The 20,000-nt window shown below is 50.5% G+C and overlaps 2 protein-coding genes and 1 long non-coding RNA gene across 4 annotated transcripts in view; all 3 read left to right on the forward strand.

Moving 5' to 3' along the window:
• usp19 (ubiquitin specific peptidase 19) overlaps positions 1–8,711 on the forward strand; it is a 23,643-nt gene extending 14,932 nt beyond the window's left edge. Inside the window, exons 21-27 of the mRNA XM_084679110.1 lie at positions 248–591; positions 1,262–1,372; positions 1,569–1,785; positions 2,257–2,409; positions 3,702–3,871; positions 3,993–4,150; positions 5,386–8,711. Coding sequence (XP_084535236.1) covers positions 248–591; positions 1,262–1,372; positions 1,569–1,785; positions 2,257–2,409; positions 3,702–3,871; positions 3,993–4,150; positions 5,386–5,625 — 1,393 coding nt within the window. The 3' untranslated portion in view covers positions 5,626–8,711. The remainder of the gene's footprint in view (positions 1–247; positions 592–1,261; positions 1,373–1,568; positions 1,786–2,256; positions 2,410–3,701; positions 3,872–3,992; positions 4,151–5,385) is intronic.
• Positions 8,712–10,590: 1,879 nt separating this feature from the next.
• On the forward strand, positions 10,591–16,815 carry LOC146252673 (uncharacterized). 2 transcript variants are annotated; one of them, XM_084680889.1, is made up of 6 exons: positions 10,591–10,986; positions 11,177–11,245; positions 12,225–12,619; positions 13,353–13,543; positions 13,667–13,799; positions 13,958–16,815. In XM_084680889.1, exons 1-6 carry the CDS (start codon positions 10,704–10,706, stop codon positions 14,132–14,134), a joined length of 1,248 nt encoding a protein of 415 aa, XP_084537015.1. In that variant the 5' UTR covers positions 10,591–10,703; the 3' UTR covers positions 14,135–16,815. The 2 variants fall into 2 exon arrangements, with proteins under 2 accessions (XP_084537015.1, XP_084537016.1); XM_084680890.1 differs by lacking the exon at positions 11,177–11,245.
• Positions 16,816–17,634: 819 nt separating this feature from the next.
• LOC146252674 (uncharacterized) overlaps positions 17,635–20,000 on the forward strand; it is a 9,715-nt gene continuing 7,349 nt past the window's right edge. Inside the window, exon 1 of the long non-coding RNA XR_014732147.1 lies at positions 17,635–17,765. This is a non-coding gene — a long non-coding RNA (uncharacterized LOC146252674). The remainder of the gene's footprint in view (positions 17,766–20,000) is intronic.

Here is a 20,000-nt window from a genome sequence, read left to right on the forward strand (position 1 = left end):
TGGCCCTGAACCTCTCTGCCTCCCAGTTCTTCAGTTCAATGGGTTTGATGGGCTAGAAAGAACAAGGTTCACTTTGCCAAAGCAACAGTGGAAGTACAGGAAGTTTTATTGTATAAATCACAGTCTCTCTCCATCCCTGCTCTCTGCTCTCTCTCCCTCTCACTGCTCTCTCTCCCTCTCTCTGTTCTCTCTTTCTCTGTCTCTCTGTCTCTCTCTCTCTGTCCCTCTCTGCTCTCTCTCTCTGCAGGTTTTCAGTCAACGTGTTCCAGCCTCCCTTCCAGTCTGGGAGGTCGTCTCCTGAGGGCTCCCAGTCCCGGTCGGACCTGCCCCCCATCCCCACCGGCCCTGCTCCGGGCGGCCTGGAGGCCGGGTCCGGGGAGGGGGCCGAGGAGGGGGCTGAGGGAGCCTCCCTGACACAGGAGCGCTCCTCTAAAACTGGCCAGGCCTCAGCCCCTCCTGCAGGAGACCCAGACTCCTCCTCCCTGTCCACCACCAGCACCTCTGACTCTGGCTTCTCTGAGCCTCCTCCCTCCTCTCATGACACTCAGCCAGAGAAGGAAACCTCGTGTGAGAAGGCCGTGCGACCGGAAGGTACACACACACACACATCCCTGTCAGGTACACACACACACACATCCCTGTCAGGTACACACACACACATACACATCCCTGTCAGGTACACACACACACACACATCCCTGTCAGGTACACACACACACACACATCCCTGTCAGGTACACACACACACACATCCCTGTCAGGTACACACACACACACATCCCTGTCAGGTACACACACACACACACATCCCTGTCAGGTACACACACACACACATCCCTGTCAGGTACACACACACACACCCCCCTGTCAGGTACACACACACACACACACCCGTCAGGTACACACACACACACCCCTGTCAGGTACACACACACACACCCCTGTCAGGTACACACACACACACCCCTGTCAGGTACACACACACACACATACACCCCTGTCAGGTACACACACACACACATACACCCCTGTCAGGTACACACACACACACACCCGTCAGGTACACACACACACACCCCTGTCAGGTACACACACACACACCCCTGTCAGGTACACACACACACACATACACCCCTGTCAGGTACACACACACACACATACACCCCTGTCAGGTACACACACAGCCACCACCCCAGTGATTAATTAATGAATTGATCCAAAAACCTGCTGATGGTCTAATTGAACGGTGTGTGTGTGTCAGCTGCAGTGACAGGGTACCAGCAGCCGACGGAGGCAGCCTCAGGATACACCTGCCAGTTCTACATCTCCCTGCTGGACGCCAACAACAAGGATGTTCCCCTGGAGGAGAAAGGTGTGTGTGTGTGTGTGTCTGGAGGAGAAAGGTGTGTGTGTCTGGAGGAGAAAGGTGTGTGTGTCTGGAGGAGAAAGGTGTGTGTGTGTGTGTGTGTCTGGAGGAGAAAAGTGTGTGTGTGTGTGTGTGTGTGTGTCTGGAGGAGAAAGGTGTGTGTGTGTGTCCCAGGATATAAAAGGTGAATGTGTGTGTGCAGGTGATGCGGTGCTGGAGCTGCCAGACGACAGCTGTCTGGAGCTGGTGTGGAAGAACAACGAGCGTGTGAAGGAGCACGTGCTGGTGCGCTCCAAGGAGCTGGACTACCTGGACGACCCCAGCAGTGCCTGCGACACGGCCCGGGCAGGACACTTCACCCTGGGCCAGTGTCTCAGCCTGTTCACCAAGCCTGAGGTGCTGGCTCCAGAGGAGGCATGGTACGATCTCTCTGCCTCGCTCTCTCAACTAGATGACAGCGCAACAACCGCAGCGCGTCTGTCTGCTTTGCGGGTGGGCGCGCACGGGCCTGAACATCACTGCTGACAGTTGACTTGCGAGGAAGATGGCAGAAAGTTCAGAACCCAGATTGACCGCAGTAGAAAAGTGATTGTAATCCCCAAAAATCTAAAGAACGGATCAAAAAGAAATCAAGGGACATTTCGAAAATATTAAAATGTTCAATTAATCGCGAGTTAACTATGACATTAATTCGATTAATCGCGATTAAATATTTTAATCGTTTGACAGCACTAATTTCACATCAGACAACAAGCTCTGTCCCCATTTAGAATAAGTCTTGTCTGGCTCACACACACTGAACATGAACACACACACACTGGAACTGTACATAGATAATTGAGCATTTCCTATCTGTGGTAATGTGTGTGTGTGTGTGTGTGTGTGTCCAGGTACTGTCCTAAGTGCCAGCAGCACAGAGAGGCCTCCAAGCAGCTGTTGCTATGGCGACTGCCCAACGTGCTCATCATCCAATTGAAACGCTTCTCCTTCAGAAGCTTCATCTGGAGGGACAAGATCAACGACATGGTGGACTTCCCTGTCAGGTACACACACACCTGTCATGTCCACACACACACACACCTGTCATGGTCACACACACACACCTGTCATGGTCACACACACACACCTGTCATGGTCACACACACACACCTGTCAGGTACACACACACACACACCTGTCAGGTACACACACACACACACCTGTCATGTCCACACACACACACCTGTCATGTCCACACACACACCTGTCATGTCCACACACACACCTGTCATGTCCACACACACACCTGTCATGGTCACACACACCTGTCATGTCCACACACACACCTGTCATGGTCACACACACACACCTGTCATGTCCACACACACCTGTCATGTCCACACTAGGGCTGTCAACGAATATTCTAAATTCAAATATATATTCGAATAGTGTTAAAAAAACGAATTTCAAATGTGAAAATTTATATTGGAATTGTTATTATTTATTTATTTTAACACAACCGCAGCGCGTCTGTCTGCTTTGCGGGTGGGCGCGCACGGGCCTGAACGTCACTGCTGACAGTTGACTTGCGTGGAAGATGCAGAAAGTGCAGAACCCAGCTGGACCGCAGCAGAGAAAGTGATTGTAATCCCAAAAAATCTAAAGAGTGATGTTTGGAAATATTTCGGATTTTAGTCAGTTGATGGTAAACTTGTTGAGCCTACAGCTAAAGTAGTGTGTAAACTATGAAAGCTAGAGTTAGCTTACCATTCAACAACTAGCAACTTGAGGCTACATCTCCATGTTTACCACAGCACAGCTCGCTCGGACTGTTCAATGTCAGTTCTATACTGTAAAACTTTAATGTTAATAATGTGTTTCAATCACTGAATGAAACCTGCCATATTTGGCACAAAACTCTTGATCAGAACTCAGCATTTGTTTATTGTTGTCGTTCATTTTACACCACTATGCACAGAGAGCGCAACGGTGCGGGAGAGAAAGAGAAAGAAAGAGTGCGTGTGTGTGAGCAAGAGGCCAAGGTCTGCGGTCTTGGCCATTAGTTCATTTACTTATTTTTGTGTAGGTAATTTGTCAAATATGTTTAAACGTAAATAAATTAGGCCTACCTACAGTATACAAGTAGTTATGTTTCTTTGTATTAACTTGTCCTGTTATTGACGTACCTAATGCGCAACCAGTAATTCGAATATATCCGTATATTTAAAAAAATATAATTTAAGGGAATATTCGAACGTCATTTTTGAGCAATTTTGACAGCCCTAGTCCACACACACACACACACACACCCTACACAGTGTCAGGTCCACACACACTAAGGCAGGTGTTGTTCCAGGAACCTGGACCTGAGCAGGTCCTGTATCGGTCAGAAGGATGACCTGCAGCAGCAGCAGCCGGTGTACGACCTGTACGCCGTCATCAACCACTACGGAGGCATGATCGGGGGCCACTACACCGCCTACGCACGGCTGCCTAGCGACAAGAACAGCCAGCGCAGCGACGTCGGTGAGTCACCACGGCAACGTCGTTTGATGAGGGCGACGACAACCACAGCCTCCACTGTGTGAAATCTTGTTGTTTTTTTGACTCTCTTCCCCCTCCTCCTCCCCCCTCCTCCTCCCCCCAGGCTGGCGTCTGTTTGATGACAGCACGGTGACCACGGTGGAGGAGAGTCAGGTGGTGACTCGCTATGCCTACGTGCTCTTCTACCGCAGACGCAACTCCCCTGTGGAGCGGCCCTCCCGCCCCCTGGGGGCCGAGCCCCCCGCCGCCACCGCCAGCCAGGTGGGGCCCCATTCTCTACACACACACACACACACACACACACACACACACACACACACACACACACACACACACACACACACACACATGATCTCTCTCTACACACACACAGGCTCTCTCTACACACACACACACACACACACACACAGGCTCTCTCTCTACACACACACACAGGCTTTCTCTCTACACACACACACACACACACACACACAGACAGGCTCTCTCTTTACACACACACACACACACACACACAGGCTCTCTCTACACACACACACACACAGGCTCTCTCTACACACACACAGGCTCTTTCTACACACACACACAGGCTCTTTCTACACACGTTTTTTTTTTTGCCATTTTTTTACATTTGTAAATCGCTAGAAGACTAAATCGCGATTCAAATGTGAATCAATTTTTCCCCCACCCCTAATTCTCTCTACCACTCTCTCTCTCTCTCTCTCTCTCTTTTTCTCTCTCAACACACACACTTGTTGTCTCTACACACACTCAACTCTCTCTCTCTCTCTCTACACACACTCTACACACACTCTCTTTAGCAACACATTTTTCTCCACAGAGGAGGGAGGAGTGTGTGTGTGTGTGTGTGTGTGTGTGTGTGTGTGTGTGTGTGTGTGTGTGTGTGTGTGTGTGTGTGTGTGTGTGTGTGTGTGTGTGTGTGTGTGTGTGTGTGTGTGTGTGTGTGTGTGTGTGTGTGTGTGTGTGTGTGTGTGTGTGTGTGTGTGTGTGTGTGTGTGTGACTCTAGAGCAGAACACTGTACAGCACAGGGCCTGGGAGGGGAAGGGGGGGGCTGTGTGTGTGTGTTTTGGGGGGGTGTTGAGTGAGGTGGAGGGCGTGGCAGCCTGGGTGGTCTCTGTGTGATGTGAGTGGGGGGCGGGGTGTTGCAACACCTGTTTACTTACATGAACGTGTCCTCTACCTGGTGGGGAACATCTGTTGGTGATGTCTCTCAGCTTGTGACTCAAACACAACAATGTGTTCTGTTTCCTCTGGGCTTGCTACACAACTGGACCCTAGTTTGAGGAAAGTTAAGTTTAGTACGAACTTCTGGTAGGTTAGGTAAATATGGTGGTAGGGTAGATTTAGTTTGAGTTAGTTAAGGCCAGGGAAGGTCAGTTAAAGGTTTTGGTTCGTAAAGGATAGGGTTGGGTAAAGTGAGGTTTTGGTCGGACCGCACCCTTGCCCAGAAGCTGACGCAGGTTTCCGCCAATCGCAGGCCGCTCTAATATGGCAGGAACTGGCGGAGGAAGAGGAGGGGCCAGGGCGGGGCCTGTTCAGCGCTCTGCGCAGGAGAGGAGGAGCCAGGAGGAGAGAAGAGGAGCGTCCGCAGGGGGCGGGGCCTCACAGGATCTATTCTGACGACGACTGCGTCCGCTACTTTGTCCTGGGCACCCTGGCTGCCCTGTTCGCCCTCCTGCTCAACCTGCTGTTCAACCTGCTGGGGAGGCACAGCTGAGGCTGGAGGCTGGAAGCTGTGGCTGGAGGCTGTGGCTGGAGGCTGAGGGGGCTGGCTGGTTAGAGGCTGGATGGCTGGTCAGGGGCTGGCTGTCTTTTTATACTTTCTGACTGACTGGTGCTCTAGCTGTTTCAGACCTCCGTTTTAAACAGGAAGAGACATATCTTGGAAGCTTTCTGACGACACTCTAACTCTGTATACCTGGATTGATATGACTGCCGGATTGATCCAAACTCTTTATTTGACTATTACAGCAGGAAACAGAGCGCTCTGAACAGTCACACCGGAGGACATGTGTCAGAGGGGTGGTCCATAGTGGGAGCCAACAGTACAGTGGCAGTCTTTATACAGGCTCAGAACATCCGGTCACTTCTATTCAACAATCAATCAATATAAACGTCAGTCACAGTCTCGACACAATAGAGTGACAGCTGAAACAACAAAATAGGGCTGGGCGATATGGGTAAAAAATGATCGATATAGATATTTATATTTCCATTCGATAACGATAATGAAGACGATAGACCACAGAGACGTAGTAGCTAAATAAGTCTCCTCCTAAACCTGTCCCTACACTCAGCACAAGGTTTAGGCAGAGCGGTGTGAGAGAAATGTTTGCGGCCAGGGAGCACGTACCTGGGGTCAAGTCACTTTTCAAAAACTTGCTTTTTATCAATACCTTGGCGCAAACTCACAATTTCTGCATGTTCCAACGAGTGATTTTGCTTCAGGTGGTAAAAAACGTTTGTCGTTACCAGACTTGGTAGCCACCTGTTTGTTTGCTACACAATTTGCACCGAACATTGCTCTGCTCTTTGTCGGATTTCACAAAGCCAAACCACTTCCAAATAACTGAAGACAAATCCTTTTTATCAATCTTTTCTTCATTGGAAGTTGCTCCCTTGCCATGGCTATCGCTGGCACTGTTTTCGGCAATAAGACTCATTTTCTGCGGTTAACATTAGCTACTCCACTTGATGCTCAGTCAGTATATTTTAGTGAGCGTAGGCTACCATTTCTCCGCAACTTCCTGCTGCATCACAGAAATTAAATGGACTGCTGTTCCTAATTATTCTCTCTCGATATTATTGAAAATGAATTAATGTTACAATAAGTTTATTGAGGGATGTCATTACTTCGATAAATCAATTTAAAAAAATATATATATTGCCCAGCCCTACAACAAAGCATCAGAACCTGATATCCACAGCTCCTCTCTCCCAGGGGATAAGACCTCATGTTGCTCTGCTTTCCCCCAGGGGATAAGACCTCATGTTGCTCTCCTCTCCCAGGGGATAAGACCTCATGTTGCTCTCCTCTCCCAGGGGATAAGACCTCATGTTGCTTTCCTCTCCCAGGGGATAAGACCCCATGTTGCTCTCCTCTCCCAGGGGATAAGACCTCATGTTGCTCTCCTCTCCCCCAGGGGATAAGACCTCATGTTGCTCTCCTCTCCTAGGGGATAAGACCTCATGTTGCTCTCCTCTCCCCCAGGGGTTAAGACCTCATGTTGCACTGCTCTCCCCCAGGGGATAAGACCTCATGTTGCTCTCCCCCAGGGGATAAGACCTCATGTTGCTCTCCTCTCCCAGGGGATAAGACCTCATGTTGCTCTCCTCTCCTAGGGGATAAGACCTCATGTTGCTCTCCTCTCCCCCAGGGGATAAGACCTCATGTTGCTCTCCTCTCCTAGGGGATAAGACCTCATGTTGCTCTCCTCTCCCCCAGGGGATAAGACCTCATGTTGCTCTCCTCTCTCCCAGGGGATAAGACCTCATGTTGCTCTGCTTTCCCCCAGGGGATAAGACCTCATGTTGCACTGCTCTCCCCCAGGGGATAAGACCTCATGTTGCTCTCCTCTCCCAGGGGATAAGACCTCATGTTGCTCTCCTCTCTCCCAGGGGATAAGACCTCATGTTGCTCTCCTCTCTCCCAGGGGATAAGACCTCATGTTGCTCTGCTTTCCCCCAGGGGATAAGACCTCATGTTGCACTGCTCTCCCCCAGGGGATAAGACCTCATGTTGCACTTCTCTCCAGGAGTTGACCATCCACATGGTCAACGGTCCTTTTGTGGGGTCATGTTTAGAGCCAGTCCTGTGCACCCCAGCCCTGCTGTTTAGAGCCAGTCCTGTGCACCCCAGCCCTGCTGTTTAGAGCCAGTCCTGTGCACCCCAGCCCTGCTGTTTAGAGCCAGTCCTGTGCACCCCAGCCCTGCTGTTTAGAGCCAGTCCTGTGCACTGTGTGCACACTGAACAAGTAGTCACACAGGAAGTCAGCCATCTGAAGTTGGCTTAGCAGGACACCAAGTTAGGTGACTGAATCTGGGATCTCTCTGTCTCTCTGTGTCTGTCTCTGTCTCTCTCGCTGTCGCTCTCTCACCTGTCTGTCTCTCTCCCTCATTCCCTTCTTTCTGTCTGTCTACCTTCTGTCTCTCTCTCTCTGTGGTCTGTAATAGGGATTGTGTTATGATAGTTATGGTGCTGTATACCTTTACTGTTGTTAGGAACCTAACCATCCACTACAGCCCCCCGTCCTGTCGTCATGTGTGCAAGAGCATGCAATTATAAGTCACATTTTTACTGTCCCTTTTATTTCATTTGAACTGTGAGCGTTGCCAGAGTGTGACTGTTGTCGTGACGACAGATGTTCATATCAGAGGTGTTTGCTCTGCGTTCTCGCCTCGACTGCTTCTGAAAATGAATGTAGCCCAGTCCAGATTCAGGTCATTCCATTGGCTGTATCCAGAGTTGTGTTATGAAAATTCATAAGTCTCTGATCACTGCTTGCTCTAATATGTATTTAACCAGTATGATTCTTCTATGGATAATACTTGATCAGAGAATTATATTTGAATATTTATTGTTAATGAATGAGACTATAAATGCTTGTTTAATGTGTATTGACTTATGATTTTGGTTTTGTTTTCAACAGTAATGTAAGTGTGTGGTTGACAGCTGTTTGTTGTGTGTCCGGGGTGGGCCCTGATGTGGGGGAGGGGTCACATCCTGTACAGGTGCCTCCATCTCAACTGCACTGAAATTAAAGCCATGTAACACTATTTAAATAAAGTCTCAATCTGATGTCATCAATGTTATTCATTCAGCCGATCAGCATCCACAGGCCTGTTGCCAGGGGCTACAGGGTAATTATTGCAGGAAGGGGATTGTTTTTGCTTGTGTATCTGTTTCATTCAGATAGGGAGGGGGGGTCCTGAGAGGGCCTGAAGGGAAGCCAGACAACAAGCCTGATGTAAATAACCCTGGTTTATTTTGCAGGCATCTAGCCAGGCCCTGTTTGGGACAGAGCTGGACTCCGACGGCCCCCCCGGTCGAAGCGAGGAGGTGACCTCTGACCTCCAGGCCCACTCCGCAGACTGCACCTCTCCGTCCTACAGCAACATGGAGGAGGTGGACTAGGGCCAGGGGCGGGGCCAGGGGCACAGGGACGGAGCCTGGAACATCTACAAGGTTCTGGAACAGTCCCAGCCAGCGTGGATGTTGGAGCAGCAAGGCGTGGCCTCTGTCTGCTGGAGACACTGCAGGGCTCACAGTGCCCCACACACACACACAAACACAGGCTCACTAACTACCTGGACCTCCATAGTGTCCCCCCCCACACACACACACACACCCCTCCAGGCCAGGCGTGCGGGGCTGGGCTGGGGGCCCTTCTGGGGGGCAGGGTTCCCTGAAGCCCCCCTGTAGTGCTGAGCTGCCAGTGTGTTGTGGGCAGACACATGCCAGACAGACTTGCCGACACACGTGTCTAGTAGGTGTTTATTATAGTCATGCTCACTCATCCTGTATAGTGCTGTTTCTGCAGTGTACACACACACACACACACACACAGGTGTGTTCTCATAGCCCCCAGGTGGTTATAGAGGATGGAGCAGAGATCTGAATCTGTCGTTAGTTGGTAACTAAACCTTCTGTTTTAACTCCCCCCCCCCCCCCTCTGGAACACTGCTAATCCTTCACTGGGACTTGCATCCCTTAAGTCATATGGAGAGGACGGGCCCCCGCCCTCTGGCCATGGCCCTCTGCCCCCGCCCTCTGGCCCCACCCCATGGCCCTCTGCCCCCGCCCTCTGGCCCCACCCCATGGCCCTCTGCCCCCGCCCTCTGGCCCCACCCCATGGCCCTCTGCCCCCGCCCTCTGGCCCCACCCCATGGCCCTCTGCCCCCGCCCTCTGGCCCCACCCCATGGCCCTCTGCCCCCGCCCTCTGGCCCCACCCCATGGCCCTCTGCCCCCGCCCTCTGGCCCCACCCCATGGCCCTCTGCCCCCGCCCTCTGGCCCCACCCCATGGCCCTCTGCCCATGGCCCTCTGCTTCTGGCCCCGCCCTCTGGCCCCGTGGCCCCGCCCTCTGGCCCCTGCCCCCGCTCAGGCTGTTCCAGCGAGCGGATGTAGTGGTCTTCCTGTTTGTGTCCTATTGGTGTTTTGGGGGGTTGTTTTCTTTAGCTTGTCGTGCCCTTGATCCTGTGGATACATTCAGTTAGTTTTGTTCAAGTGAGAGCACAGCTTGGTTGTGTACACTGTAAGGTGCATGGTTGCATGAGGGCGCTACGTGGTCCCAGGGCTAAACTGCTGTTACTCCCCATTCTGCTACTTTTTGTTGTTGTTTTTGGATTGAATCTGTTTGTGCCTAGTCTTGTACACCCTCTCTGTTCCTCTGTTTTCCTTTTAAATTGGCTGAAAATAAACATTGGGGGACATGCAGAATGCTTCTGTGAATATTATATAAATGGTTAATATAAATAAAAACCTTTTTGAGAAGCTACATTATACAGTAAAAGTGTTTCTCTGTGCAACGACACTGAATCCAAGTCGAACTTCAAGGTATAGTTTTGTAAACATGATTATCAATTTTTCAACGTGTGATGTTCTCGCGGTGCCCTGACGAGGGCAGTAGACTGCTTTCTGATGAGGAAGATGCAACGTCATCAGAATGAGGAAGTAAACAATGTACGTTGCTGAGTCAACGAGAGAAAAGGCCGGTTGAGCGATGAGGACATGACACAATCGCCGTCCAACACTGTTAAACACCTTTTTTCGTCACCAGTCGGTTTTGCTCAGTTATGTCCAATATCGCCTCGACAAGTGACGGCCATCTCTCTTCCTACATGAAAGACGAAGTCGGTTTAGATGATGAACCGGACAAGACGGACTCTGTCGTCGTTACGGAAAACGCACTCGCCGTTTCGGTTCCTCGCTGGTTGTCCCTGAAAAAGAGGAAGTTAGTCCTTCACGTCGACCTCAACAACACCATCCTGGTGTCAGATGCCGTGACGGGACACGGGACGGTGGCGGCATTGGAGTATTTCTTGTCCTCGGTGACTTGGGGTCGCGTGACAAAACGAGGTTAGTGTCAACCTGGTCGGAACCAGCTTTGGTTAAACTCCTCCATAGAAACACCCCTATCCCCGCCATCGAATTGCAGACTTTTAGTGGTGTCTGGCTTTAGCAATGGTGATGAAAACTGGTCAGGATCGGCTGTATACAAAATGCCCCCTTGTGGAAATCAAATGCCCGCCCTTCCGATTCGTTGTAGAGCCGAGCCTGAAGTGGTCAGTTGAGCGAGTGAGTCAGAGGGCCTGGAAACCGAGCCCCGGTAGATCAGGTGAGAGGGAAGAAGGGATTACTAGTGACGCAGCAAAAGGCTACATGTGATACTGTCTTTTCACTGCCAGGTACGCTTTTATTCATTTAGCAGAAGTTTTAATCTAAAGCGACATACAAATTGTGCACATAAAATGTCTGGATCAGAAATCCATAGGATTAAGATTTCGGTGGTCAGTCAAGGAATTGTTTGTAGGCGCATTGTTTACCTGGCGCAGTGCAAAGTAACCTCTCTAATCGTAATCTAATCTCAGATACCATGCTCAGTGATCAAAAACGAATACAATAGGGTCAACGAATAGCATCTCAATGGCTTAACTAAAGTGCAACAATAACATCTCGATGACAGTAGTGCATATGTTGAACAGATGCCTTGCAAAAGGCTCCCGTAATTTAAAATAATTTTGTAGTGTTTGAGAGAGGGACATAGAGGGGAAGGGAGGAGGAGGAGAGAGGGATAGAAAGGAGACCGTTCACAGCATCCCCTGCCTCCTCCCGTTCAAACCCCGCCCCTTCTCTCCCGTCTAAACCCCGCCCCTTCTCTCCCGTCTAAACCCCGCCCCTTCCCTCCCGTCTAAACCCCGCCCCTTCTTTCCCGTCTAAACCCCCCCCCGCCCCTTCCCTCCCGTCTAAACCCCACCCCTTCTCTCTCGTCTAAATCCCGCCCCTTCTCTCCCGTCTAAACCCCGCCCCTTCTCTTCCGTCTAAACCCCGCCCCTTCTCTCCCGTCTAAACCCCGCCCCTTCTCTTCCGTCTAAACCCCGCCCCTTCTCTCCCGTCTAAACCCCGCCCCTTCTCTTCCGTCTAAACCCCGCCCCTTCTCTCCCGTCTAAACCCCGCCCCTTCTCTCCCGTCTAAACCCCGCCCCTTCTCTTCCGTCTAAACCCCGCCCCTTCTCTCCCGTCTAAACCCCGCCCCTTCTCTCCCGTCTAAACCCCGCCCCTTCTCTCCCGTCTAAACCCCGCCCCTTCTCTCACTAGGTCAGTGGGAGTGGACGAGCAATGCGCCCTCCCTCCTCCCACCACACGAGGGCACTGTCAGCTACTACTCCCAGTTCGGACGCGTGGCCGGCTTCACGCGCTCCCCGGACGGACGGCGTTTCCGCGGCGTCCTGGAGGAGCACCTGAAGCTGCTGCGCTGGCCAGAGGGCCGGGGGGCGGAGCCGGAGCTGGCGGTGACGGGGGAAGATGGCCGCCTGTACCACTGGATCCTGCCCTCCTTCTTCCAGCTTCTCAGGGACCTGGTGGAGGAGGGCCGGGACTTTGCGGTGCTCTTCAGGACCTTCGGCAGCGACCTGCCCCGCGTGCTGACAGCCATGTCCAGGGCACTCACACAGGGGAGACACCCCCTGTTCCCTGACCTGCCAGACCTGCAGGTGAGGAGGAGGAGAGGGAGAGGAGAAGGGAGGGAGGGAGGGAGTGATTCTGTGGGTTCATGACCCCATCTTTACTCTTGAACACAGTTCATCCTGACAGCTCGAAATGGACGTTAGGTGAGGTGGGGCGTGGGGGGGGTGGGTGGGTAGGTGAGCCCACCGCAGTATGTTCCCTTTACCTGTTAGCTTACTGGAGCGGAATGCATTGATTTCTGCAGAGGCTGTGTGAGAGGTGGCTGTATCTAACTAGCTGTACGGGGTCTCCACCCCATGAAGTCAGAATCTGTCTCTTGTCACCTGGGGGGGATAAAGAAGACTCTGTCTGTCCTCCAGTTCTCACTACATGTTGACAGTGTTCTCACTACATGTTGACAGTATTCTCACTACATGTTGACAGTATTCTCACTACATGTTGACAGTATTCTCACTACATGTTGACAGTATTCTCACTACATGTTACACAGTAACCTATGGATGTCTGTTAAATGCAGACAGTGATAAGAACAGCAGGGGCAGTAGTAGAACTGTGATAGCTGGGAAGTCGTTGACTGTCTGTCAAGTAGGAATGAATCATTCATAAGGACCAGAAAGGGTTTAGTCAACATTGTCTCTGTTTATCTCCTCCTTCCCCTCTCCCTTCACCCTCGTCCTCTCCCCCCTCCCCCTCATTTACATTCTCTCTCCTCCATTCTCTTCCTCCCTCCATCTCTCCTCTACATTCCCCCCCCCCCAGCTGGGAGTAAACGTGACCCCCGGTCAGATTCGCTGCAGCAGGAAGGAAGTTCTCCTGACCCGCTCTGTGGAGCGCCTGTCCTCCAGGGGGGAGGAGGGGGGCAGGAGGGGGGAGGCTGGGGGAGAGAGAGCCTTGTATCGCTACCTCAGCTCTGTGCAGGGGCTGGGGGGTTTCCAGGACCACTTTGACTGGTACGTGGTCACACACACACTTAAACACACACCATTAGACTTAATGGTTAAATGTTTTGATACTGGACTAAGACCCATTCTGTGTGTGTGTGTGTGTGCGTGTGCGTGCGTGTGTGTGTGTAGGTGGTCCAGCAACACCTACTCCATGCTGGGAGGGAAGCCTCTGTGGGTGGACCCCTTCGACAGGGATGTTCAGCACATCTTCATCGATGACAACATCCGCCAGAATGACCAAGACACCATCGTCCACCCCAGGGTACACACAACCCAGCATTTCTCTGATTCATCCACGGCTACACATTTCTGAAAACATTTTTTTCATTGTTTACAAGTCATCCTCTTTTCCTCCTTCCCTCCTCCATCTCCCCCCTCTTCTTGTCCCCCTCCTCCCCTCTCCTGGTTGTGGTTCTGCAGGTGTTCGTGGACCCAGGGGGCAGCGAGACTCGAACCGCCTGCACCTCTGAGCTGTATGACCTGTGTCTGATCCAGACCGACCTGCTCAGAGCCATCTCTGACCCGGGATACTTCACCAAGCAGGTTCATGTCTGCCTGGAGAACTACGACAGGAACCTCCAGCAGGGGTCGGACTAGAAGCCCTCCCCCCTCCTCCAGCTCCCCCCTCCTCCAGCTCCCCTCTCTGGCTGGCTCCCCCCTCCTCCAGCTTCCCTCTCTGGATGGCTCCCCCCTCCTCCAGCTCCCCTCTCTGGATGGCTCCCCCCTCCTCCAGCTCCCCTCTCTGGCTGGCTCCCCCCTCCTCCAGCTTCCCTCTCTGGATGGCTCCCCCCTCCTCCAGCTCCCCTCTCTGGATGCCCCCCCCCCACCTCCAGCTCCCCTCTCTGGATGGCTCCCCCCTCCTCCAGCTCCCCTCTCTGGATGGCTCCCCTCTCTGGATGGCTCCCCCCTCCTCCAGCTCCCCTCTCTGGATGGCTCCCCTCTCTGGATGGCTCCCCCCTCCTCCAGCTCCCCTCTCTGGATGGCCACGGGGGCACAGGCTGCCCTGAACCCCAGCTATGCTGAGGCTCAAACACAGAGTGTATCACTGCTCTGGGACGTGACAGTGTTTACATACATGAGTGTGTTTTACTGAGGTCTAAACCTTCCGTACGTCCCTGAGCACAGCCTGGGTCTCTCTCTCACACACTCACACACACACACACAACCATTCAACCCTGGTTTAACCATGACCAGCCATGCTCACCCTACTTTCCCTCCTCCTCCTTTTCCTGTTCCTCCTGCTCTTCCTGTTCCTCCTCCTCTTACTGTTCCTCTTCCTGTTCCTCCTTCATTAGAAACAGTTTGAGACGGCGTGTGGATGTTTCCTTCTTTAAGCACTTTGTTTTCTTCTGAGAGATGGGGAATTGACTTGAAGAACTTAGTTTTATAGAGAAACAGTTAGCTATCCAAACAACTAACATTAGTGCAAAGCCACTATTTCTGACTTATTATTATTATTATGTTCAAGTTATCAATGACTGACTTTGAGAGAAGTTAGAATCCAAATCAATGGATGGTTGCACTTGTACTGTACTTCTAATGCTCTGTTATGTTATGTTATGTCAACCATAATCATGTGTTTGTAATAGTTTACTTTGTTCATATTTTATATAGGAAACACAGTGTACGTGTTCAGTTTGTGAGTGAAAAGAAGGATGTTACTGTTGGAGGATGTATTGAGGCTTGGAGAGCGAGGTTTCATTTGATGTTTACGCGTTACACAAGCTGCTACATTTTATGCAAAAACGTTTCGTTTATCTTCCGTTATCAGTGAGGGTATTCAAGTAAAACTAAGTTACAATTGTGTGATGTGGGTGTGAATCTACTGTAGCTTAGTGGTTAGAGCATTGGACTGCAGATCAAGAGGTTGGAGGTTCGATTCTACCTCTATAGTTTCTACCTCTGTTTCTTAGATAGAAGCGCCTGCTAAATGATCCACACAAACAAGCCAGACATGAGATGCTGTTATAGTAGCAGCTCATTCTGACATGCTGAATCTGACACAGTCGGTCACATTAATATATTCATTCAACGGATGCTGTTATCCAACACAGTGTGCAAACAGTCTTCCTAGGATGCTGTTATCCAACACGGCGTGCAAACAGTCTTCCTAGGATGCTGTTATCCAACACGGCGTGCAAACAGTCTTCCTAGGATGCTGTTATCCAACACGGCGTGCAAACAGTCTTCCTAGGATGCTGTTATCCAACACGGCGTGCAAACAGTCTTCCTAGGATGCTGTTATCCAACACGGCGTGCAAACAGTCTTCCTAGGATGCTGTTATCCAACACGGCGTGCAAACAATCTTCCTAGGATGCTGTTATCCAACACGGCGTGCAAACAGTCTTCCTAGGATGCTGTTATCCAACACGGCGTGCAAACAGTCTTCCTAGGATGCTGTTATCCAACACGGCGTGCAAACAGTCTTCCTAGGATGCTGTTATCCAACACGGCGTGCAAACAGTCTTCCTAGGATGCTGTTATCCAACACGGCGTGCAAACAGTCTTCCTAGGATGCTGTTATCCAACACGGCGTGCAAACAGTCTTCCTAGGATGCTGTTATCCAACACGGCGTGCAAACAGTCTTCCTAGGATGCTGTTGTCCAACACGGCGTGCAAACAGTCTTCCTAGGAAGTTCAGCGTGAGATCACAGATCTAAGGTGTTTAGTTTTGACAGTTTTTCCGTGGTCAGAGTGAAGGAACAGGCTGTGTTTCTGAGTGACACCTCCAACTTCAGCCCTCTGTTTCCAGGGCCAAGGAGGAGGGGGGGAAGGAACACACTTCTGATTGGGGGAGGGGCCTGTGGAGTTATGAGATGTGGTTGCCATGACACGTGTTGTTGCTAAGGCACATTCGGTCCCTGTGCTAAGTGGCGAGAACTCAGGCCGGAGTAACCATTGTTGGTTCTGACAACTTCCTGTGGGTACTCAATAGGCTAGTATACAAACACCAAACATCTATCCAATCCGATTGTGTATCTGTTGCTATGCAACAAGTTGTTAAACTCATGGAGTGTTTATGAATCAGGCCCCTTCAAATCAAAGAGTTTTCTCATTCAACAATAAACATTTAAAGGAGTGAAATTTGTGAGTGTGTGTATTTTTGCTTAATGGCAAAAATAACATGAATAATGGAAGTGACCCATTGTATGTAAATTGACCAGTGGTTGTATTTCTTACTGGCTCATCTGTTATCCTGGCTGCCATGACAACAACCGGCTACCTCGGATAACGTTCAGAACTGGGTACAATAAAATAAAATATTATTTAATAAAATGTTCCCTTTCTCCACTTTTTCAAAACTCACAGCTGTGATTAATGAGATTGGCTGGTTAGGGGTCTGTGCCATTTTCTATCAATCCCCTAATGTAAGTAGAGTAGAATAAAGTAGAGAAGAGTGCAGTAGATTACAGTATAGTAGAATAAAGTTAAGTAAAGCAGAGCAGAGTACAGTTAAGTATAGTAAAATACAATACAGTAGTAGAGCAGAGTAGAGGTCGAAATATTGGTGACCTTGTTCTTGATGTTGTTTTGATGGCGGATTAAATTCTCGGATTATTCCGCATTTTCTGCCCAGCAGGTGGCGGGTTGGCGCTGTGATCGGGTTTGTCTCAGGGCAGGTGAGTGCTCTGTGTATTCAACCCCGATGAGACGCCTGAAAGAGCGGTTCGAGTAATCATTAATTAGCTTGCTTACACTATATTGCTTGCTTACAATTAAGACAGATTAAACATTTCTGAAGACTTGAAGAATCCAGGGTTTTGGAATAGTATAAATTGTTCTGAAGGGCTACCTCGAGGCTACTCGCATTATAATATTTGTTTATAAACTTAACAACATAACAAGCCGTATAGTTTAAACCTATCCTGAACAGAAGTTTCTGTCGCTGGCCATACATAATTACCACCATGCCACCATGTTGATCGGGTATAATAACGTTTTGCATTGAAAACAAATATCAAGTTAGAAAGTGGCTTGATGTTGTGCCTCTTTCTGCTTGCGCACGCGGACCCGGGAGAAGAGGAGAGGGCACGGGGATAGGGAGCCAATGAAAAGCGACCGAGCGCATCTGGCTGTCTTCAGTCGACTCGGTGTTCCGCGTGCGCTCCTCACAAACAATATTTCAGACAGACAAGCGCGCCCTGTGTAAGGAGCGGTGTCAGAATCCTGGGAACGGACTATTTGGTTTCTGCGGTCGGGGACTGCAAATCAAGAAAAACAATAAGGTGAGTTGTGTCCGAACTTTTATATTTTAGAGTTCAATGTACTTTCTTATCGTTTCCTGGATTTCCTATACTCACTGGTCGCGAGACTGCATAGCTGTAGCACGCGCCGATGTATCCGTCGTGATTCGAGACTGAGAAAGCGAACCTGGGTGTAACTTGCATCCAAATCGACATGATGAACTGGTTTATCAGTGCCGGTGGGCTCTCTAGTGTATACAGGGTCAGTTAACATGGAATAGACACAGGGATAGATTGTTTTGGTCGTATGCATCGGTATCGTTGTCTTTTGACTCACAGATGCACGCGAGTTGGTGTTTGGCGATCGGGGAGCTGCTACACTGGAATCCACTTTCCCCGACCCAGCCGCTGTGAAATCGTCTCGTTAAAAGGTGTCATTTTTCGGGACAACACAGCAGAGTGCGCGTATGATTCATGGGGGGGGGGGGGGGGGTGGTATGCTGTTGACTGCACGCGCCGCTGTTTTTCTCCCACGGAACGCGGGGAGAACGGCAGCCCCGAGATATCTACCTGTTCTGTTTCTCACGGTGCTCCTGGTGCTACCAGTTGACAACCTGCTGCACTAGAACCATTACCGGGATGAATGAGTCCTTCCGTTATTCCTTCTCTGATGTACGCGCGAGCCGCTGTGCCTAGATAGAGTAGACGTGTCAAGATGAATCATTCACTCAAAGCAGACGCGCGCACACATGTTTTGTCAGCTGAGAACTTTCTGCAATGTATCTCTCTCTCTCTCTTCCTCTCTCTCTCTCTCTCTCTCTCTTCCACTCTCTCACCTCTCTCTCTATGTTCTCTGTTACTCTGCACTGTCTGCTAAATATAGACTGACTACTGAAACACTATTAGAACTATGCTCTTCTGCTGAACCATATACATGAATATTCGAATGTTGTTTGTGATCCAAACTGAAGACCTTATCTGACTGCTTGTGATGTAATTTCCTGTTGTTCAACCAGGAGAGGAGGAGGGGAAGACAGGGACGCCTTCAGCTGGGTGATGTTTAGACCTCCCTTCTGAGGCCTCCAACATAACTCATAAATTGCCTTATTGAGTTTTGGATTTAATTAATTTGGCCTGCATGTGTTCCTGAGTTTGGTATTGAGGTGGGGTGTTTATGTGTGATATATTGTATGGAGGGATCACTGTGTGTGTGTGTGTGTGTGTGTGTGTGTGTGTGTGTGGGGGGGGGGGGGTGACTGTGTGTATGACTGAAGGTGTGTGTGTGTGTGTGTGTGACTGCAGTCATCAGCTTCAAGGACTCCAGCTTTATCTCAGCCCCCAGTCTTGAGCCTGGAAGCACTTCCATTAGGGGATGATGATGTAGCTAGGCTGGGGATGATGATGTAGCTAGGCTGGGGATGATGATGTAGCTAGGCTGGGGATGATGTAGCTAGGCTGGGGATGATGATGTAGCTAGGCTGGGGATGATGATGTAGCTAGGGGATGATGATGTAGCTGGGGGATGATGATGTAGCTGGGGGATGATGATGTAGCTGGGGGATGATGATGTAGCTGGGGGATGATGATGTAGCTAGGGGATGATGATGTAGCTAGGCTGGGGATGATGATGTAGCTAGGCTGGGGATGATGATGTAGCTAGCGGATGATGATGTAGCTGGGGGATGAGGATGTAGCTGGGGGATGATGATGTAGCTAGGCTGGGGATGATGATGTAGCTAGGCTGGGGATGATGATGTAGCTAGGCTGGGGATGACGATGTAGCTAGGCTGGGGATGATGATGTAGCTAGGCTGGGGATGATGATGTAGCTAGGCTGGGGATGATGATGTAGCTAGGCTGGGGATGACGATGTAGCTAGGCTGGGGATGATGATGTAGCTAGGCTGGGGATGATGATGTAGCTAGGCTGGGGATGATGATGTAGCTAGGGGATGATGATGTAGCTAGGGGATGATGATGTAGCTAGCGGATGATGATGTAGCTAGGCTGGGGATGATGATGTAGCTAGGCTGGGGATGATGATGTAGCTAGGGGATGATTATGTAGCTAGCGGATGATGATGTAGCTAGGGGATGATGATGTAGCTAGCGGATGATGATGTAGCTAGGCTGGGGATGATGATGTAGCTAGAGGATGATGATGTAGCTAGGGGATGATGATGTAGCTAGGGGATGATGATGTAGCTAGGCTGGGGATGATGATGTAGCTAGGGGATGATGATGTAGCTAGGGGATGATGATGTAGCTAGGGGATGATGA

Source organism: Hypomesus nipponensis, chromosome 18 (assembly GCF_054491055.1).
Source record: "Hypomesus nipponensis isolate SF chromosome 18, ASM5449105v1, whole genome shotgun sequence".
Classification (NCBI taxonomy): Eukaryota; Metazoa; Chordata; class Actinopteri; order Osmeriformes; family Osmeridae; genus Hypomesus; species Hypomesus nipponensis.